This window comes from Pongo abelii, chromosome 2 (genome assembly GCF_028885655.2).
Source record: "Pongo abelii isolate AG06213 chromosome 2, NHGRI_mPonAbe1-v2.0_pri, whole genome shotgun sequence".
Taxonomy (NCBI): Eukaryota; Metazoa; Chordata; class Mammalia; order Primates; family Hominidae; genus Pongo; species Pongo abelii.
The window spans coordinates 14,598,654-14,620,956 of NC_085928.1; the positions used below are offsets into that span (position 1 = coordinate 14,598,654).

At 52.2% G+C, this 22,303-nt stretch overlaps 1 protein-coding gene across 3 annotated transcripts in view; it reads left to right on the top strand.

Annotated features, from left to right (window-relative positions):
- The first annotated feature begins 2,869 nt into the window (after positions 1-2,869).
- The window catches only part of ADCY5 (adenylate cyclase 5), a 165,469-nt gene continuing 146,035 nt past the window's right edge, over positions 2,870-22,303 (top strand). Inside the window, exon 1 of one of the 3 annotated variants that reach the window (XM_054551390.2) lies at positions 2,870-4,612. In XM_054551390.2, coding sequence (XP_054407365.2) covers positions 3,479-4,612 — 1,134 coding nt within the window. In that variant the 5' untranslated portion in view covers positions 2,870-3,478. The remainder of the gene's footprint in view (positions 4,613-22,303) is intronic. The other 2 variants (XM_024245370.3, XM_024245369.3) reach the window with 2 other exon arrangements.

The window sequence follows — 22,303 nt, forward strand, 5'->3', positions numbered from 1 at the left end:
AGGATTACAGGCTTGAGCCACCATACCCGGCCTTTTTTTTTTTTTTTTTTTTTTTGAGACAGAGTCTCATTCTGCCACCCAGGCTGGAGTGCAATGGCACGATCTCAGCTCACTGCAACCTCCATCTCCCAGATTCAAGTGATTCTCCTGCCTCAGCCTCCAGAGTAGGATTACAGGCTCGCACCACCATGCCCGGCTAATTTTTGTATTTTTAGTAGAGACGGGTTTCACCATGTTGGCCAGGCTGGTCATGAGCGCCCGACCTCAGATGATCTGCCTGCCTCGGCCTCCCAAAGTGCTGGGGTTACAGGCATGAGCCACCATGCGTGGCTGGACACACTTTTTGATTCCCTAAATCTGTTTTCTCATCTTTATAGTGGGGATAACCTTCCTCAGAATAGTTATCTGACAATAAAATGTTTACAGACATACAATAGTTGCTTAGTAAATATTAGTCCATCCTCCCTTTCTTAGACATCCTTCCCTGCTAGACCCAGGTTTGACCTCCAGGCCCTTGTTTGGCCCTCATAGTGGGAAGTGACACCCCCTCTCTCTGAATGCCTGAGGTGCTGTTTGGACTTCTATTGAACCCAGAACTTTGCTCTGACCTAGAGATAGTGGCTAGCTCTTCTCCATCCCTGACTTGTTCGACTTGTTCCCGGTCTAGAGTTTGGTCATCGAGTCTCCATCCTGGTAGCAACTAGCACAGTGCTTTGTACATTGAGGGTTCTCTAGAATTTTTAATGACTAAATTCATGGTTTTTTTTTTTTTTTTTTTTTACAACCTAGCTAATAGTGGAATACTCAAAGGCTGGATTACTCAAGGGTTAGTTTATTCTGACCGCTTGGAATTTTTCTCCTCCCAATTTGTAACTCTGGAAGGTTTATTATCTTCCAGTCTGCAGAGATGACCAGCAGAGAGAGACAAAGAAGGAAGCTCACTTAGACCTCTAGGCTCCCTGTCAGAAGCTCTGGGGAGAGAGTTGGAGGATGAAGAAGGGGAAAGTAAAAGCTGTTTACCCCCAGGCTGGGTAGGGGTGTGGTCTCCCACCTCTCCAGGGTTTAGATTGTCAGAACTCCAGCAGGATGGCTTGGAGGCAAAGGGAACTGGGTAGACACATCATTCTACAGGCCTAGGTCCTTTTTGCCTGGCAGTCGAATCCTTCTCTCCATTCCTGCCTCTTGTGGCTGGTGCTGTGTATCCAGCCATTTTCCCCTTCCCCTGCTTCCTCCCGAGTGGGCACGCCAGCTTGCTCAGGTGCCCATCCTTCCTGCTAACACCTTGTTAGATTAGGGAGGCAGTCTGGCCCTGACGAAGGACCTTTGGGTGCCAAGTTAGGAGACCTGTGTGACCTATGGCAAGTTGAATAAGCTCCCAGAGCCTCAGTTTCTGCATCTATAAGCTGGGAATAGCTACACGGTCTCTGTCCTCTGTCTCATCCTAGGATTACTGACGGGAACCAAGTGAGATTTATGAGACTTTATGAACAGGCAAAGAGCGCTTTATAAAAGCCAGGTGTTTCCAGTGTTGACTGTGGGGCTTTCTCCTGGTAACTACCCACCAAAGCCTCCCTGTCCGCCCCGCCCTGGCTGCATCGGCCTCACCCACTGCATCACCATCTTTTCCATCACTGTCTTCCTGCGTCTCAGAAGTCCTGTTTCTGCATCTCCCCCGTCCATTTCCGGGTCTGGCTCTCCGGCCCCTGCGACCCCTCCAGGGACTCTGTTCTCCTCCTTGAGGCACTCGCTGCCCAGGCGCCCCCCGCCCGGTGCGCCCTCCTTTGGCACAGCAGCCGGGCCAGATAATCGCCCAATAAGAAAGCCGGACTGAAGTCTGACAGCTCCGGAAGCGGCCAATCGAGCCGGGCCAGGGAAGGGGGGCGCAGCGCCGGGGCTGAAGTTGGGTTAAATGGGGGGAGGGGGATTAAAGGGGGATACAAAAGAGGGGAGCTAGGACTGGGGGCGCTGGAGCCCTGGCCGAGGGCGGGGGAAGACCGCGCTCCACCCAGGTCTGGTGACTGGACCGCAGGCTGGATGCGGCTCCTAGTCCCAGGGAGGGAGGGGCGCAGCGAGAATTTTAGGTGAGGAAGGGGAGCTGGGGTGCCCGCGGCCAGGCCTGAGGATGCCCGCGGGGCGCCGAGGCTGGGGCCATGGCCAGGCCGGGGGCGGAGGCGGCCTCGCGCGGCTGTGAGCCGAGGCCCGGGCGGCGCGGGGGGCGGGGAGGCAGCGGGAGGAGGGGATGCGGAGGGCCCTCCGGCGGCGGCGAGCGGGCGAGAAGGGAGGAGCGGCGCGAGCGGCCGGAGCGGCGCAGGGCCCGAAGCGTGCATGGCGCGCCCTGAGCCGGGCTCCCGCGGGCCCCCCCGGAGCGCCTCTCGGGCGCCGCGGCTCTCCGGCGGGCCCCTCTGGGCCGGCTGCTTCTGAGCCCCGGCCCTGGATCTCTGGATGCCTTACTCCCTGGGAGAAGCCTGCCTGCGTTGGGGCAGAACCGCGGCAGCGCTGCGCCGGATTCCGTCCTCCGCCTAGTCGTTCCGCGCCCGCCGCGGTGGGCCCGCAGCCGGCGGCGAGGAGCTCGGGGCTTGTGAAGCGGGCGCGACAGCTCTCTGGGCCGGCAGGTCCCGGCCGGCCCCGCTCCGTTTGCGGGAAAGGGAGAGGCGAGAGGGGAAGGGCTGCACCGCAGGAGCCGGTCCCGGACCCGGACCCCGCCCCCTGCGCGGACGCGCCGAAGGCTCGGCTCGGCTTTCGCCGGGGCCACGCATCCACTCTCGCCGCGGGAGGTGGGGGATGCGGACGACGGCCCCCCCGGGCTCCAGGACCCTCCCCCCCGGGGCTCCGGAGCTGTTGCTCCGCCCGCCGCCCCCTCCCCCGTCCTCTCCACCTCCCATCCCACCTCCCCACCCCTCGTAAGAAAATAATGCTGGCTGGCGCCCGCACCTCCCAGTCGCTCCCAGTCCGCTGCGAGGAAAGGGCACCCGCAGTGTCTCTTCGCCGGGACCCCCTCCGAGCCGCCCTCGCCGCCGCCGATCCTCGAGAGCAGCTGGGCTCCGCTTAGGCGGAATCTGCGAGCGCCGCGCCTGGGCACTGCCGGCCCGGGGAGGCACCGCCCGCAAGGACACCGCTCCGTCCCGTCTCGCCCGCAACTCCGGCCCTCGTCGAGCTCGACGCGAGCCAGGATCCCGGACGTCTCTCCGCGTGCGGCGCAGCAGCAGCCCGACCAGTTCCCGCGACCCCACCTCGGAGGCAACTCCATTTCGGACCTGGGACTTCTGACGCGGATCCTCAGCTACTTCTCACCTCGGGGCTGTGCCCTCCTCCTCCGCTCAGGACGGGGGTGCCAAGATGCCCCGCTGCAGCGCAGGGCCCCGGGCCGCCCCCGACGTGTGACCCTAGCCTGGTCCCCCTGCTCGGCCGTCCGCCCTCCCCTTGGAGACCCCCGGCCAGGCTTCCGGGGGAGGAGGAAGGAGACGAGGCCGAGGGGGGGATGTCCGGCTCCAAAAGCGTGAGCCCCCCGGGCTACGCGGCGCAGAAGACTGCGGCGCCGGCGCCCCGGGGAGGCCCCGAACACCGCTCGGCGTGGGGCGAGGCCGATTCCCGCGCGAATGGCTACCCCCATGCCCCCGGGGGTTCTGCCCGCGGCTCCACCAAGAAACCCGGGGGGGCGGTGACCCCGCAGCAGCAGCAGCGCCTGGCCAGCCGCTGGCGCAGCGACGACGACGACGATCCTCCGCTGAGCGGTGACGACCCCCTGGCCGGGGGCTTCGGCTTCAGCTTCCGCTCCAAGTCCGCCTGGCAGGAGCGCGGCGGCGACGACTGCGGTCGCGGCAGCCGCCGGCAGCGGCGGGGCGCGGCCAGCGGGGGCAGCACCCGGGCGCCCCCTGCGGGCGGCGGCGGCGGCTCGGCGGCGGCGGCTGCCTCGGCGGGCGGGACGGAGGTGCGCCCTCGCTCGGTGGAGGTGGGTCTGGAGGAGCGGCGGGGTAAGGGGCGCGCGGCCGACGAGCTGGAGGCCGGCGCCGTCGAGGACGGCGAGGGGTCCGGGGATGGCGGCAGCTCGGCGGACTCGGGCTCGGGCGCGGGGCCCGGCGCGGTGCTGTCCCTGGGCGCCTGCTGCCTGGCGTTGCTGCAGATATTCCGCTCCAAGAAGTTCCCGTCGGACAAACTGGAGCGGCTGTACCAGCGCTACTTCTTCCGCCTGAACCAGAGCAGCCTCACCATGCTCATGGCCGTGCTGGTGCTCGTGTGCCTGGTCATGTTGGCCTTCCACGCGGCGCGGCCCCCGCTCCAGCTGCCCTACCTGGCCGTGCTGGCGGCCGCCGTGGGCGTGATCCTCATCATGGCTGTGCTTTGCAACCGCGCCGCCTTCCACCAGGACCACATGGGCCTGGCCTGCTATGCGCTCATCGCCGTGGTGCTGGCTGTCCAGGTGGTGGGCCTGCTGCTGCCGCAGCCGCGCAGCGCCTCTGAGGGCATCTGGTGGACCGTGTTCTTCATCTACACCATCTACACGCTGCTGCCCGTGCGCATGCGGGCCGCAGTGCTCAGCGGGGTGCTCCTGTCCGCCCTCCACCTGGCCATCGCCCTGCGCACCAACGCCCAGGACCAGTTCCTGCTGAAGCAGGTAGGGGCCCACCTGGCCACCGGGACTGGATTGCGGGGCGGGCAGGCCTCAGCTTGACTCCAAAGAAAGGGATCCCACCCTCATCCTTTCGAATGGTGAAAAGAGCCAGAGAGACAGGGCTCGGACATGTAGGCTATTTGGGAGCTTCTTACCCCACTCTGAGCCCCAGTGGCTTCGTTTACAAAAAGAGTGCCCTTGTGTCGTTTGCAGTGTTCCTTGCCCCTTAGATAACGTGTACTGAACTGTAGCCATCACTGTGGGAATGCAGTGAAGAAGGTTGGAGGAGAAAATTATAAGGAGTGTTTCCCATCTCTTCCTGAGCTTCTGTTCCTATATACAAAAGGCCCCTTACAAAAGTGGCTGGACCCTCTAGCAGCCACCCCCTCGTGAGTGCCACTGCTGCTTTGTTAATCCAGCCCTGGATAGAGGGTTGGTGAGGGGACACCCTGCACCCCTTGCTCAGTGGTAAGGAGGAGATAGCATGAGCCTGCCACCTGTCTAAGGCTGGGGATTTGGGAGCTGGAGATATCCCTGAACTTGCAGAAGGACTGACAAGTTTGTTTCAGTTAGCAAAGTGCCCCAAGCCAAAAAGCTGCCCTTAGCTAAAGTGGGAAGGAGCCTCCGAGATGTGTGTGGTGGCAGTTCCCCTTCCGGCCTGAGCAGAAAGCTGTTGTTGAACATCATGACCCCTTCAAGTGGGTGCCCCTGGTCATTGCTTGTGGTAGGGACATTTTATCCCTGCTGGGATTTGTTGGGTGAGCCTAGAACTGTAGGTTCAGGAAGAGATACAACTTTTGCCTGGTTAGCTGGTGGCTCTCTTAAAGGCTTCTGGGAGAAGGGCATGTTGGCCATCCTGACCTCAGGGTGAGAGGAGCCCCCTGACATCCATACCATATCTCCCTTTAGTGTCCTGTGGTCTGGTTTCCTGGTCCTCATCCATGATTGCTTCTGAACCTGCTTGTTTGCATGCTGCACCACTGTGAGAGTCCACTGGGCCTTTGCTACAGGCAAGTCTCTTCACCTTGGACCCCAGTGCACACATCCGCCCACTGGCGTCTGCCTTCTCGAATAGAACCTCTTAAGGGTTTTCCATTGTCATTGCCTTCTTCTGTCTCCCCTCTTCTAGTGCCTTCTCTTAGACTTTTATCCTCTTGTGTACCGCATCTTTCTTGAGTTGCTCTCCTGTGTCCCCTGGCTTCCTGGACATAGTATTCTCCCATAGAGAATAGCACTGTTATGGGTTTCAGGGCTCTGGGCTCTAGCTGAACCTGCAAGGTGCTCTGTGACTGGGATGGAGGGGACACACAAGCTCTTTGGGCCTTTGCTACCTTTTCTAGAGAATGAGAGGATTGTTTATATCCCTTCCACTTCTGACGTCCTCTGCCCCAAGCTGTACCCCTGCAAGGAACCTTCTCCTTCCATTCCAGCCACACTGGCCTCTTGGTCTTCTGCATGATTAACAATAGAGTCAGAGGCACAGAGTGGAGCACTTATTCATTTTCCAGTGTCCACTGGTTTTGCTGTCTGTCCAGTGTAACCTCCATGGATGCACAAATCCCAAGGTGTATGTGTTTTTCCTCCTCCATTCTCTCACCCTTACCTAAGCACAGTGCAGAATACTTAGTAGGGATTTAATAATTGTTTGCCAATATAGTTGGGGTCCAGTGAGTGGAGTAGGTGGGGCTGTTGATGCTAAGTTAAAAGTTTTTTCTGATCTAAGATCAGAAGAAAAAAAAATCTTTAGAGACCAGCTTTGAAGAAGACTTTTGAGAGGTGGTGGTTTTAAAGTTACTACCATTGTTAGTGCTTATAAAAGTCCCAACTCTTTTGACCCGAGGACTCGTGCTTTCAGATGGTTGTTGTATCTTTGAAGACTGCTCCTGACTTGGGTGGATGTAGCTTTTCTGCAGAGGAAGGGGCATGTCATCCATATGGAGATTTTCAGGATAGTTCAGGGTATTTTGTGAACCAGACTTGGGACACAAGGTCTGATTACAGCTGTAGGTATGGTTTCTCCTGAGGGAGGTTGGAGTCAGATCCCAGGAAAGGGGTGCTGAACCTGGGGGGCCCCAATTCCACCTTAGCATGAAAATACCATTGCAGCAACAGAGTGTCTGTCTGACTGACTTCCCCTTCTGGGCAAATCCCTCTTAGGCCTTAGGCAAATCCCTCTCCCTTCTCTCCCCACCCCCACTGGCTCCTACCCTGTTCTTTTACCCATTGTGGTCTTTAGACTTTTGCAAGGCTGTAGGATTTTGGGTGGATTTATACTTACTTTATATCATCTGCCCTGAGTGGTGCAGAGCTTGTTATGAGTGGTTCAAGACAAGGGAATGCAAACATTTCCTCTATTTGGCTTCAGAGAAAACTGTATCTTTTTTTGTTTGTACTTGATTTACCCTTTTGATTATGCCTCATATAAAATTTGTCTTTCTTGAGCAAACCCTGCTGGCTGGTGGGGGAAGTCCAGCATTAACTTCTGCCTCAGGTTACTCCAGAGCAGCAGGCATGTAAGAGTGGTTTGGACTAGATGCCTTGTTCTTTTCTTCGATGAGGCACATGTCCAGGGAAATGGGTAGCAATGAGCAGTTCCTATGTTGGGGCTTTGGGAATTCTCCCTTTGGTGGCTTGGGCACATAGTAGGCCCTCAGTAAACTGGACTGGCATTTCTTCACTGCTCCTCTTGCAAGGCTGGACCTCTCCCCCTTTGCTCAGGTCCTCAACATCATTATCTGACCTGTGTATTTTATTCTTCTTCAGCCTCTCTTATGCGTGGGGCTCTGCCCTTGGCTCCAATTAGGAGAAGCATTTGGTTTCTTAACCAGTGGCTCCTGACAGTTTTGACTCAAGGGAGGAACAGGACACAAAGTGCCACAGCCCCTCTTGGTGGGATGGTGTTTCTTCCCTTCTCTGTCCCTCTGGCTCTGTCCATAGTGTTTGTCACCCTCCCCCTCGGCTCCTTCTCTCTCTCTGCCTGCTCCTTTCCTCTCTGACTTCCTTTCTCTTCCCTCTCCCTCTGATCCCTGTTACTGTCTGCCCACCTCACCTCTCTGCTGCCTTCCTGCAGGCTCTGCTTTCCCATCTCTCCCTCCCCATTTGAGGCCTCTCAGCCTCTGCTGTGCTCTTGTCTCACTGTCGACTCCTGTCTCCTCGCTGGGGTATAGTAGGAGTGTCACGGGGTTGTTTTTTTCTCCTCCTTTGCCTGTTAGAAGTCCCTCTGCTACACCCATACCATAAATAACACTGGAGCATCTGCCAAACACATTCCTCACTTGTGTTAATAGGCTGCAATGATGCCGGAGCCTGTTGCCATGACAACCTCATTTTTGTTTGACTGTATCCCACTCTGCTACATAAAGCTTCTGCACGCACTCACACAAAAACAAGCATGCTCACACAACTATTACATATGCTTAGCTATTAACGATTATTTTGGAGAAGGCATCGCTGTGCCCTGTGGGGGTGGGGTGGTCATTTGCACTCCAGGAGATGAGCAGCAGCTCTACGGTCTGGACTCTAGGTGATGATGGATGGAAGAGCTCTTTGAAAAGTGGAGAGTCCTGTTCAAATATGGGGTATTATTATTATGCATCCACATTCAACCTGCCTGACATGGTTTCTGAGAAGATTCTGACCCTGCATGGGTCCCCGTGAGCTTGGGGGAGCCGCTAGGGGTTTTCCCTGCAGTGTGGGACAACCCATCTCCCACCCCACCCTGTCTTTCCCCAGCTTCTTAGGCCCTTCCCCCTACCCCTTTCAGAGGCACTCAGTGATTTCCTGCATTTCTTCTTTTGTGCCTATTTGAACCTACAACTGTCACCAGTTGTTCCAGTGATCAGAAAGGCACAGGCGCTGTGTGGGTGAAATTCTGTGACTGTGAGCACGTGTGTCTGTAGCGAGGAGACAAATGAGGGGTGGGGGTGGGAATATGGACCAAGAATCGAGGCTGTGGCTGTTCAGGGATGCATGTGTGTATGTGAGCACGTGCGCATCTGTCTATCTGGTATGAGGCTGACCCAGGTGGTGGACGTGGGCCTGGGAAGCCTTTGTGTTAACTTTGAAAGGAGATCATGGCAGGCCTGTCCTGTTTATTCTTGGCTGGTAGTTGGCTTCCCCTGGCTGTTTGCTTTTCTGGTCCTGGGCCTTGATGATTCTTCGGACCTTGACCTCTGGCTCCCCAGGGAAGTACCTGGGGCTCTTCTGACTCCATGGAGTCCCTTTCTTCTCTTTCAAGACCCTTTCCTGCTACCCACCTGCTCAGCAGCCCAGCCCAATGAGCCCCGCTGAAGAGCTGCCACCTTGCTCTGGAACTTGGCCCAGAGACCTGTCTGGTGGATCACTCTGGCTGCCCCATGTGAGACGCTGGGTAGAGTGGAGGAAGACACACTTTCACCCACAGGCCCGGGTATTGTCTGCCACCAATTACTTTCCCTATCACCTGCATTTCTGGATAGGAGAAATTCAGTGGCAGTGAACTTCAGCAGCAGGTTCAACCCCAGTGCAGCAGCAGGCTGGGGTTGGGGGTTGGCTTTGGGTTTGGAGTGGAGGAGGATCTGCTTCTCTTGCCTCAAGGCTGACTGTATTTGCCGATTATATTTACTTATTGCTTATTAGATCGCCTCTTTTTCCCAAAAGCTAGGAGTGGGTATTTGGAGGAGAGCAGAAGTGGCTGGGGTGGGGGTCGTCTTCTAGATCCCTAGAGTGCCTTGATCCCTGGGGGAGGACTTCAGGAATGGCGGAGACTCAGCAGAGGGGCACAATGCCCAGCTGCTGTATTTGTGGGAATGTACACTGTTAACAATTCAATCTAAATGTTCGTCTGCAACAGGAGCATGAGGTCTGTGTGCTGTGGGACCCAGAACAGTGCGTTCATGTTTGTCTGTGAAGAGGACATGGATGATGCATTAAACCCCATCAACCTCACAGAGAGTTTCAAAATCAGTGTACAATACTTGGACAGGAACTCTCCTATGCATTCAAGCTCTGGCCATGAGTCCCTCTGTCCGAGGATGCGGCTGGAGCACACGCAGGGTAGTGGCCCATGTTCGGGCCAGGCCTCCTCTCCCGCATGAGGTGTGAATGGAACTGCCACCTTGGTCCTCACCAAACAGGGACCCGAGAAGGGAGCCTCCCATGATGGCACAGCCTCTTGCTGAGTGCCTTCCTGTCCGTGGCTGCCTGCTTTCTACTTCAGTTAACTTTATCTTGGTGGTGGGTGCAACCTGCCGTCATGTGTTTCCCAGGAGTGTAGCCTGTGTTGAGAAAGAAAAGTTTGCTCTGGGGGCTTCAACATGATGGTGCCCGTAAATCCTTTGGGTACAGTTACATAAGTGAGGCCCTAGCATCCTTGTCTCATCCATGCTTATCAGATGAGGGTAGCTGGCTCATAGAAGGCAGGATCAGCATTCATTCTGCTCCCAAACACAAAATTGCAAAATTGGAAAGCCCTGCTTTTTTTTTTTTTTTCCTCCTTAAGGCAATATCCAAATGTAGGACAGGGAAAATCTCTCTTTACAGCATTGTGAAGAAAATCTGGGGGTTTCTAGTTAGCGGACAGTGAGCTTAATGTGAGCCCGCATTTTGGGATGGCTGTTAGAAAAGGCCCGCAGGATCTTGGTTAGGTTTATAGCCTTATCCAGTTCATCAGAGGATTGAGGCCTGGTCTGAAATACAACGGCCTCTGATTCTAGACTTCAAAGGAGAGTGACCAGTTTTGTAAGGGGAGTGGAAACTTCTGAGAGAGCATTTGAGAGAATGGAGGATATTTAGCTGGGAGAAAAGCAGACCATATCAGGTAAGAAAACCTAACGCGAAGGGCAAGGTGTTATTGCTGGGATCTGTGTTTTCAGATGTTAGAAGAGGGACTAAATTATTTTCTGTTGCTCCCAAGGGTAGGCTTGTGGCAGATGGATGGAAGTAGTAGACAGGTCTCAGCTCTAGGTAGATGACACCTTTCTAGCCATTGGGGTTGCAGCAGCCAAATCAGGTGCCCCTTAGGGTAGCCAGCTCTCCGTCAGTGGAGGTGTTCAAGTGGAGACTGGATGGCCACCTCCTTGGCTTGTTACTGAGGAAATTGACTGCTTGGTGAAAGTTTGGATGGGTCACTGACTGCATCACTGATTCTTAACCTTGGTTTATCATGATCACCTGGAAGTTTTTGAAAAAATGCAGACTCACAGGCCCCACTGGGAAGGTACAACTTCCAAAGGTCTAGGGTAGGGCCCAGGAATGGATCTCTATTTAAAACAACTTGGAGCTGGTTTTCAAAGCTCCCCAGGTGATTTTGATGACCAGCTCTTAGGTTTGGGATCATTGGCCAAGAAGACGGCTCAGGTTACACCTAAGCCTGGAATTCTGTGGGTCAGTGTCTTGCAATAGAGTGGCAAGACCTCCTAAAGTCCTCCAGGGTGTCCTCTTATCATGCCCATCTCAGCCCCTGTTTAAAAGAAGCACAATCAGTGCATACATGCAGACTTGTTGGGAGGCATCCAGGTGGGGCTGGTGAGTGTGCACTAATGCACAGATGGAGATCTGGAAGGCGATTGGGTCATAGTGGTGGTGGTAAAACAGGATGAGAAGGATGATCAGCCCTGGACTCTCTCTTGCCCCTCACCCCAATCCCCCCTTCCTTTTTGAGGCAAAACAATCTGTGGCTCACCTTTTGAGGGGGAGGTTAGTAGAAAGATGGGCCTAGGTTTGACTTCTGGTTTATTCATTCGTCTGGTGAGTGGATATGAAAACCACTGAGGACATCCCAGATCCAGAAGGGATGGTATAGAGTGTGGAGAATGAGGAATTCAGGGGGTGGAGGAGCAAGACAGGAGATAGGGAAGAATTCCGAGGTGGTGTGAAGGAAGGGGAGTGTGCCTTAAAGAAAGGAAGAGGAGATTGGAACTGTGAGTATGAGGAGGGGAAGGACTTGGAAGTGGGGGCAGGGCTGTTCTCTGGGAACAATGAGATATGGTCACAAGAGAAAGGGGGGGTGGTTAGACAAACAAGCACAAGGAGACAGTAGAGGCTTTATTCTTTAGGCCAGCCTCATGTGTCAGTGTGAAACTGTAATAGGCCCCCTCCCTGCCCACTACCTCTTGCTCTGGTCGGGTTATGAGCTGCTGCATCTGGGCTTGTGGCCTCCTGACCTCACACTTTCATGGTCCCCTCTGCCTTCCCCTTCAGGGCTCCCTGGGCTTTATCACAGAACTCAATGAGGTCCCACCTTGTCTTTTGGAGGGAATCCTGAGGGACCCAGTGCCTCACCTCCATCGGTGCTCAGCACACAGTAGGTGCTCAGTGAGGGTTTGAATGAACAAGCAAATGAATGAATGGGTGGTGGGGTGGGTGGACGTCTGCACGCAGACTCTAAGCTCTGCCGAAGTGCTAGACCAACACCTCCACAGAAGGAAGCGACGCAGCTCGGCTTGGAAGCCTATTTTGGTGGGTTGTAATCCTAAACTCTGAGCAGGGCTTCCAAAATCCCTCCTGCTGCAATTTAAAATGTGTGCCTTCTTAGAAACAGAGCTGTTGCCTGGCACTGCCGATACTATATCACTTAACAGATTTGAAAACCGTCATTAAGTCGTTCTTTCAGACTCCTCCCTATTTGTTCAGATAATAATCATTTATTAGGTGCCTACCTTATAATAGGCACTGTCTAGGCCATGGGGTTGCAAAGATGACGGGTTGTGGCTCTGAGGACCGCCTTCAGCCCAGGCTCTCCCACTAAATGTGCCCCTTAGAGGGCTGTTCATAGATGTCTCACATACAGTAGTCCCTCCTTATCCGAGGGGGATACAGCCCAAGACCCCCAGTGGATGCCTAAAATCGTGGATAGTACCAAACCCTGTATAACACTATGTTTTTTTCCTGTATATCTACACTTGTGATAAAGTTTATAAATTAGTCATAGTAAGAGATTAACAATAATTAATAATACAATAGAACAGTTTTGACGATATACTGTTCACAGTTTCAGATAGATTTGTTCTTACTGTAGATCTTAGCAACCTCAGCGTATGATTTTTTTCTTTCCTTATTAAGTTGAGAGCTTTTACATTTTCCCTTAAAGAAAGCACTTTAGGGCCGGGCACGGTGGCTCATGCCTGTAATCCCAGCACTTTGGGAGGCCAAAGCAGGCGGATCATGAGGTCAGGAGATCGAGACCATCCTGGCTAACATGGTGAAACCCTGTCTCTACTAAAAATACAAAAAATTAACAGGGCATGGTGGCGGGCGCCTGTAGTCCCAGCCACTCGGGAGGCTGAGGCAGGAGAATGGCATGAACCCAGGAGGCGGAGCTTGCAGTGAGCCAAGATTGCGCCACTACACTCTAGGTGGGCGACAGAGTGAGACTCCATCTCAAAAAAAAGAAAGCACTTTAGGGTCTGGGCACAGTGGGACCAGGCACAGTGGCTCATGCCTGTAATCCCAGCACTTTGGGGGACTGAGATGGGAGGATCGCTTGAGTCCTGGAGTTTGAGACCAGCCTGGGCAACATAGTGAGACCCTGTCTCTACAAAAATTTTTTAAAAAGGTTAATCAGGTGTGGTGGAATGCACCTATAGTCCTAGCTACCTGGGAGGCTGAGGTGGAAGGATCTCTTGAGCCTGGGAGGTCAAGGCTGCAGTGAGCTGTGATCGTGCCACTGTACTCCAGTCTGGGCGGCAAAGTGAGAGACCCTGTCTCAAAAAAATAAAAAGGAAAGGAAGAAAGTGCTTTAGAGCTTCTCTTTGGCATATCCAAACTGCCAGCATCACTACGCTTGCACTTTGAGGACATTATTAAGTAAAACAAGGGTTCCTTAAGCACCGCAGTACTGTGACAGTTGATCTGATAACTGAGCCGGCTATGGGGCGGGGGTAGGTATCATGTACAGCGTGGATCTGCTGGACAAAGGGATATTCATGTCCTGGGCAGGATGAAGCAGGACAGGGAGGTTTCATCACTCTACTCAGAATGGTGCACGGTTTAAAAGTTAGAAATTACTTATTTTTGGAATTTTCCAGTGAATATTTTCAGACCATGGTTGACCGTGGGTTACTGAAACCGCGGAAAGCAAAACTGAGGTTAGAGGGGGACTATTTTACACACATATGGTCTGTGTCAAATAAACTTAGGAAATATTGGATTAAACAGAATTCTTAGACTTTAAAGCTTTTAGTATGTAATGGGTATAAGAATTTGCCAAGAGGGGGTTATGGCATGAAGACTTTTTCAAACACATTTGACTCCAGCACCATTTTCCGAAGGAACCTATTCGGGGGAGGGCATTAGTGTTTGTTAGGACACGCTTTAGGATACACTTCTTCAGGGGCTGGGAGGAGCCTTGAAGTTTCTCAAGATCTAGCCCCTTGCCTCTGGGCCAGGCCTACCCGAAGGCATCTAGATGGGGGCATTTGTTTGGTGGCTCTCCTCCCTCAGGGAGGAGATTGCTTAGACTGCAGCCTTCTGCCTGCTTTCAAGTCTCATTCTCCATCTGGGTCAGAAATCTTTCATAAAATAAATTGAGGGGGCTGACAGGGACTAGAGGAATGCCTCCTTTATTTTGCATCAGTTTCTTTTAGGAATTTTCTGCTGTTGTTAGACATCAGAAGAGGTTGGGTCTGCACAATGACCTTTGGTGGGCTTGGGGTCCCTTGAATGTCTTTCTGGAACTTTTCCTTAGCAAGGCACTGAGTGTGTGGCTGCCCATGGGGAAGTAGTGTTGGACCATTCCAGATCAGCCTTCCCCAAATGTTTCTTTCCCATCCCCATTCTCCAAAAGGAGGAAGCTCATAAAGTATATTGATGATAACCTGTAGCTTATATTGAGTCTTTACTGCAAACCTGGCACTGGGCTAATCCCTTCCATGCATAACCTCATCTAATCTTCATGTTATCCTTATGAGGAAGACATTTTTTATCCCCATTTTTTAAATTCTACACCACTGCAGAAACTGGGATAAGAGAAGGTAAGTGACTTCCCCAAGGTCACACAGCAAGCTTGTGACAGATGGTTCAGCACCCTGCCCATATCCCCTGGGCATGTACCTTTCACTCATACCAGCCAGACTTTCAGCTTCTAGCACCTGAGCGCTTTCTCTGGCCTTAAACCTTGGGGCCTGCTGATAGGGTAGGTCAGAAGTGCCAGGGAATTAACCCCTGAGAGCAGCATTCAACCAATGGCTGTTGGGCACTGGTAGACGAATGCCCCAGCTCGTTTGACCTCGGGGTTGGGGGAATCTTATTCTGAGGCTGGTGTTCTGCATGGTCTCCTAGAACTCTCTGGAAGGATTAATCTCTAATGGCTCACAGTGGTTACAGGCTTAATAACACACTCTTCATTTTGGGGGCTTTCTTTCCTTCCTTTCTCATTTCTCTACTCCCCTACTCCCCTCCTAATGTTTCCCGGGGTCACCTCCCAGAAAAGTTACTTGTACTCAAATCGTCTCAGGGGCTTTTTCTAGGGGAATCCAAACAGAAAGTGGAGAAGCCTGCATTCTAACCCGGGTCTGACTTGAACACCAGGGAGGCGGGGAGGCTGCTTACTAAGGACGAAAATGCATGAAGTACAGACCTCCATGGCAGGGTTGGATCCCTGGCCCTGCCTTGGGCCTCTCTCTTCCATTTGATAGCATGTGCTTATCAACAGCTGATTGGTTGCTGGACTTGAGGAATGATATGAAATTTAAAAGTTTTTACTTTATTTATTTTTAAATTTATTATTATTATTATTATTATTATTATTATTATTATTATTATTATTTGAGATGGAGTCTCGTTTTGTCACCCAGGCTGGAGTGCAGTGGCATGATCTTGGCTCACTGCAACCTCTGCCTCCTGGGTTCAAGAGATTCTCCTGCTTCAGCCTTCCAAGTAGCTGGGACTACAGGCATGCCCCACCATGGCTGGCTAATTTTTGTATTTTTAGTAGAGAAGGGATTTTGCCATGTTGGCCAGGCTGGTCTCGAACTCCTGACCTCAGGTCATCTGCTCACCTTGGCCTCCCAAAGTGCCAAATTACTGTTTTTGAATTTTTGCTTTGAGACAAGGTTTTACTCTGTTGCGCAGGCTAGAGTACAGTGGTGTGATCTTGGCTTACTGCAACCTCTGCTTCTGGGGCTCAAGCAATCCTCCCACCTCAGCCTCTCGAGTAGCTGGGACCACAGGTACACAATACCGTGCCCAGCTATTTTTGGTAATTTTTTTTTAATAAAAATAGGGTCTTGGCCAGGCGCAGTGGCTCACGCCTATAATGCCAACACTTTAGGAGGCTGAGGCGGGCGGATCACGAGGTCAGGAGATAGAGACCATCTTGGCTAACACAGTGAAACCCCGTCTCTACTAAAAATACAAAAAATTAGCTGGGTGTGGTGGCATGCACCTGTAGTCCCAGCTACTTGGGAGGCTGAGGCAGGAGAATCACTTGAACCCGGGAGGCAGAGGTTGCAGTGAGCTGAGATAGCGCCACTGCACTCCAGCCCAGGTGACAGAGCAAGACTCCATCTCAGAAAATAATAATAATAATAATAATAATAATAAAAGGGCTCTTGCCAGGTTGCCCAGGCTGGTCTTGAACTCCTGAGCTCAAGCAATCCACCTGCCTTGGCCTCCCAAAGTGCTGAGATTATAGGTGTGAGCCACCATGCCCAGCTGAATTTTTACTTCTTAAAAATGTGTGGCTTTCTGTGCCCTTTTTCATTTATACTCTGACCTGTCTTCAGGTTCCTAAGCTGCTGTTATAAGGTGGCAGCAGAACTTGTGGCCTTAAAAAAAAGGTTTTCTTAGTATGAGAAACAAGGACCCTTGATTTGGGGCATCTCATGCAGGTTCTGAAAGAAGTTATGTGCTGGCTAAAGGGCCTGCCAGCTTCCTGGAGAGGCTGTGACATCTCTTGGTCAGTGGAGGACTCCGTCATTGGTTAAATCTTCTACTGGAGTCTGCAGGGACCTTGTCTGTGGAGGCAGTCTCTCTTCAGCATTTCTCTAGTTTTGGCACTATTCAGATGAAACCAGCCCACACCACCGTGCTCAAGCATCTAAAACTCAGTTGAGTTCAAGTCAGTGCTGCCTTACGTATTTATTTATTTTTTGAGACAGGGTCTTGCCCTGTTGCCCAGGCTGGAGTGCAGTGGTGCAATCACGGCTCATTGAAGCCTTGACCTCCTCGAGCTCAGATGATTCTTCCATCTCAGCCTCCCAAGTAGCTGGGACTACAGGCATGCGCCACCAGGCCCAGCTAATTTTTGTGTTTTTTGTGGAGATGGAGTCTCACTATGTTGCCCAGGCTGGTCTTGAACTCCTGGCCTCAGTCTGCCTGCCCTGGCCTCCCAAAGTGCTGGGATTATAGGTGTGAGCCACTGCACCCAGCCCCAGTGCTCACTTATTAAGCTCTTACTGTATGTGGCATATACCCAAAGGAGTGAAACATAGCCCTTGCCAGAGAGGGGATTGTCACATATTAGTGGAAGACCTAGGCCCAGGTCCTTTTGAGGGTCCCTGTGTCATCCTGCATGGTCTGTTAGGGTTAGGGTTAGGGTGGTTGTATGGGTAATGGAGCGAGGAACGGGAAAGTAGGGCTATAGACCAGAGATTTCTTATCCTGGGTGCACCTTTGAATCCCCTGGGGAGTTTTGAAACTATACCTTAACAAGGCCCACCCCAGATTATTTATATTTAACTCTCAGGATGAGGCTTGGGCACTCCTAGGGTTGAGACCTGGACTAGACAATGGCTCAAATACCAGCCAAAAGGCTCAAATACCTTTATATTTAATTAGCATTTTTTAGGTGACAAAGGACTTGTTTATGTGTGATCTCATTTGCTTCTCATGGCAACTCTGACGCGGTGATGTGTTAAAACAAGATAACCATTGGCTTTGGGGCCTGGAGGCCCAGGAGACAGCCCTGACTGTGTAATCCTGGCAGAGTTGCCCTAACCCCTTTTTAGTCCTTTTTCTCTCCTGTATACACTGGGGATGATAGATTCCTGATTGACTGGATCTGTTCCCGGGTGCCCCAAACAATTTAATGCAGGTGAGGGCACTCTGTAAGCTGTGAGGCGGGTTACAGACCTGTGATACTGATGTGGTTTGGAGAGGAGGAAATAAGAGGCTCAGAGAGGTGAACTGACCCCATTCAGATTACATTGCTAGTTAGTTAACTTTGGAGCTGCTGTACAAATTCAGATCTCTGACTCCAAACCCAGTGCTCTTTTCACAGTTAGGGCAGTGCTAGGTCCTCCCTGTGGTGCTTTCAGAAGCTGTGTGGAGGGCCCAGCTGCTCTCAGGCAGTTGTCTCAGTTTGGTTTCGGAATGCATGGCTTTTTATTTGTGACGGCCCTCCTTTCCCCATGGTGTCTGGCTCAGACGGGCATTAAATGGGTTGTCATTTCCTGAGCCGGCATTGGTGCTGTGCTGAAGTGTTTGTTTAGGGGGCAGCTGGGATCAACTGTTTACCTATGAAGAGTTTCTGAGTGGTTTTATGGATGACTGAGTAGGGACTGAGACCCAGAAGAGGTATCAGAAGTGATGTTACAACTGCTCAGCTCTGGGGTGAGGCTGCCACATAGCCCGTCTTCTGGTGGCATAAGTGGGACAGCGAGGGAAGGGAGGAGGCTGCTGGGGACCCATCAGGATCACCTCTTGGTACAGCCCTGGAAGTCTGACCCGGGGTCTCTCTCTTGAGTAGCTTTCAGTAGATACGAAGCTTGGTGTTTACTAGAGCGTTTCTAGGGTGTCTCTAAAGCCCAGTTCCCCAGCACCATCAACACCCTAAGAAATACCCCAGTATCCTTTAGCTGTGCTTCAGATTCACTTCTGTTCCTGCCGCTCTTCTCAGGAAAACTAAAGGAAAATGAAACTCGTTTGCTAAGTAGATCTTTGAGATTATATTTTCACATTTTCTTTTGGGGATGGGAAGGCTGTTTCTTCACTTAATGTGCCCTAGTCCCCAGTCTTCCTCTGGCCAAGTCCCTTTCCTGTAAGCATTTCACCACGCTGAGTGGAAGGAATCCATCTGCCCCCTTGACTGGCTCCCTGTAGGTGATGCTAGCTGGGAAGTGTCTTGGCTCTGGCACCTCAGCTGAGCAGGCTGCAGAGGGACAGGGGCCTGAGCTGAGTCCTGGGTGAACAGTGTGGGCTTGCACCCCTCTGGGGCCCTGCCTGCCTTTGTGGCATCTGATATCGTGAATCTAAATTAGAAACATCCCCTTCTTTTTCTCTGTAGCACTTATGCTGGTTTGTAATTTTTCTTGGTAGGTTTGTTTATGTGTCTTTCCACTAGACTGTTGGCTGTCTGAGGGCAGGGAGCTTGTCTCTTTCAATCCCCAAATATTTGCTGAGTGTTATTGATTTTTAGATCCCTACTTGCGCAACACTGTGGGAAGAAGGCAGATAGTGCCCATTTCTCAGGTTCCACAGGAGTTCTGACTTTGGCAGGAAGGGGTCCCTCTGAGTGCTTCTTCCCTGGGCTGGCATCTCCTCTACCAGAGCCCCACCTCTCTTCCTTGTGCCTGGGCCCTGCCTTAGAAAACACTGGTTTTCAGCTGGGTACGGTGGCTCACACCTATAATCCCAGCACTTTGGGAGGCAGAGGCAGGAAGATTGCTTGAGGCCAGGGGTTAGAGACCAGCCTGGGCTACATAGCAAGTCCCTGTTTCTACATAAAATGAAAAAATTAGCCAGGCAAGGTGGCATGTACCTGTGGTCCCAGTTAGGAGGCTGAGGCGAGAAGATCACTGGAGCCCAGGAGGTCGAGGCTGTAGTGAACTGTGATCGCCCCACTGCACTCCAGCCTGGGCACGGAGCAAGACCCTGTCTAAATAAAAAAAATAAATAAAAATAGGTAAAAAAAACATAGAAAACACTGGATTTCATCTCCTCTCCCTTTCTGAGATCCCCCACTGCGCTGTCAGGCCATGTCAGGAGGGGCTTGTTGCACCATTTTTCTCTCCCTCCACCCGGTTCCTTCTCCAGTCTTTCTTCTGGTGTCTTTTCCTGCCTGCTGCCTCCTCCCCACTTCTCTCTTGGCAGCTGTTAAGATGCGGGAGGACCTCAAAGACTTGACAAGAGGCAAGTTCCTGGGCATATTGAAGGACAATAAATATGAGTGTGGATCAGTACACAAATTCCAAAGAGGATTGTTCATTCTTTTCAAAGCAGTCCCAGGAAATAGCAGTCCTGCCGTGCCTTTTCAACTTCCTTATAGTTTATTGCCATGTATTATGGTGCATGTGTCAGCCTCAATTTTTCACCTTGAATGCCCAGGGCTGAGACTTAGGCTTTCTGGCTGGGTTAACCTCAAGGAGTCCGTCAGAGCTTAAGGTGTGGGAAGTAAAGGCACGTCCAGGAGCTTTCACCTAATCCCGGTGCCCAGGTACATCAGCAGTGGTTGGGCATCAGCGTTTTGTAACGCTGTGGGTGATTCTGATGTGTGCCAGGATTGAGAACTACTGCCCTGAGCCTCCCTCATCAGCAGAGGGGTCATGTGATGACACCGAGTCTGATTTATGGCTGTATTGAAAGGCAAGTTGTTTATATCTAAAGGGTTTATTGTGGTGATTCGGTAAGGAGTGATGGCCACTAAAAATGACTGCAGGCGTGTAAGAGGGGAAGAAAACTTGGTTGGTGGTTGGTATAAAAACCTTGTCAGGCAAGGCTGTGGCTTAGTATATTTATGTTGCTCTTATCACCAGCAATTAACCCCAAATGTGGCTGGATAAATGGCTTAGTGCAGTGCTATAATAACTGCAAGAATATTTTAGGAAATGACTGTTACACATGGCTGATAGACTGACCATTTTAGTAGAACAGCAAACCTCACTCAACATTCCTGAAGGCTTGTTAGCTACAAACAAATGCCTATTGATCCGTCAAATATTAACTCTATTAGCTCTTTCCTCCTCTCTCTCGGTTTTTTTTTTTTTTTCTTTTGAGAGAGCCTTGCTCTGTTGTCCAGGCTGGAGTACAGGGCTATTCACAGGCATGATCATAGTGCATTACAGTGTTGAACTCCTGGGTTGAAGTGATCCTTCTGCCTCAGCCTCCTGAGTAGGGGGGATATGATATTTCACTGTTGAATAGGGAGAAATTGCATAAACACCTGTGGCCTTAATACCCTCAGCAGTGTTCATTAGTCTTTGTGAATCTCTCTTTGACTCCACTGTAAACTAGAAGTGTCTACAGTAGATGCTCAATAAATAGCTGCTGGCTGGATGAATGAATTTGCTCCAGTTTACTCAACAGGTAGATAGCAGTGTTAGTCAGGCACTAGTACTTTTTCTTCACCTCTGTAGCTCATGAGAAGCACGGAATTATATAGCTGGCAACTCCCCATATGCATTTGTTGTTAGCATGTGTGGCCAAGACTAGGAAAGTTAAGAAAGGTGATGTGCAGGGTGAGGAAAGGATGGGGCTTGTACCCTCAGAGGATTTCCTTCCTGTCCACTGTGTGGACAGTTATTTTCTAGCACCTTTGGATCAGGGCAAGAAGGGCAAGGACCCTTCTGCTGCAGGTCCGGGCTCTGGGAGGACAGAGAAGCAGATGAAGTTGGGGTCTGTCTGAGGACTGAAAAGGTTGGCAGGCACCAGCTGCGGGGCTGGGGCCTGGGGTCTGGGAAGCATCCCTAGTCAGGACAGGAAGATGTCCTCAGGTTAAATCCTCCACGAATGACCACATGTGGATTGTGATGTGGTCTTTCTTTGGAAAGGGGTTATCTGGGGAGAGTTAATTTTGGATTTTGCTTTACACTTATTTTTAAAGTGGAATATTTCTCCAGCATTGGTGACAATGGCCTAGAAAAGCCCGTTAGTCACCATCTGACATCTTCCCCGTGCGGGGTGTTGCTGCCTTTGCTTCTTTCCCACCTGACGCCTGTGGGGCTGATTTCGGTCCTCCTTCTCCGAGGCCTCAGGGTGATTTCACTGGCAGACAGTGCTGTGGGGAACTCCTGCTGGTCCTGAAGTGGTGTCAGCCTCTGCTTCCATCCTGGGGTGTCCGGGAGCCAGGCAAGCTTGTGGGGTGGTGGGGAGCCACATCGGAGGATGCGATGGTGTCTAGGCGAGGCCTGTCCCTGTGAGTCCAGATCTGTAAGGCTGAGTCTGGCCTGTATTCCCCACAGTCTTTTTGCTCTTTGTTTTCCCTCTGTGTCTTCTGGAAGTCACCCTCAGTCTGGGACTTAAGGAACAGGTCTAGTTTATCTTAAGGGAACTGAAAGATATGGAATGCTCATCCTGTGTTCCCTGGGTCTCCTCTAGGTTCCTTTGTGGAGCAGGAAGAGGGTCTCCATGTGTTTGCCGTGGGCAGATGTGGGAGGCTGTGCTGGGGTGTGGGGGAATGGAGGAGATGCTGACCTGCATGCTTTGTCAAGAGGTGGGAAAAGGGCTGAGGCCGGCATTCACTCCCTTCCCAGGCCGAGCTGCCCCCGCTGACACTCCTGCTGGGTCTCCACACCCCACCCCCAGGGCAGTCGTTAGGGCAGGTGAGCTGGGGAGGAACAGTTGGGGTTGGGCGTGGGTATAGGGTGGGGCAGCCTCTTCCCCAGCAGAGTGTGGTTGCTCAGAGTCTTGGGTTTTTCAGAAGCTGAGAAGTCTGGGCCGGCCACACAGGTGGGATATGCCACCCTGATGGTGGCATATGCAGCCCATGCTCTCCACCTGCTGTCCCCCGACTACACCTGCCCCCTGCCCTCTTGAAGATGGGCCATCAGATGGTTTTAG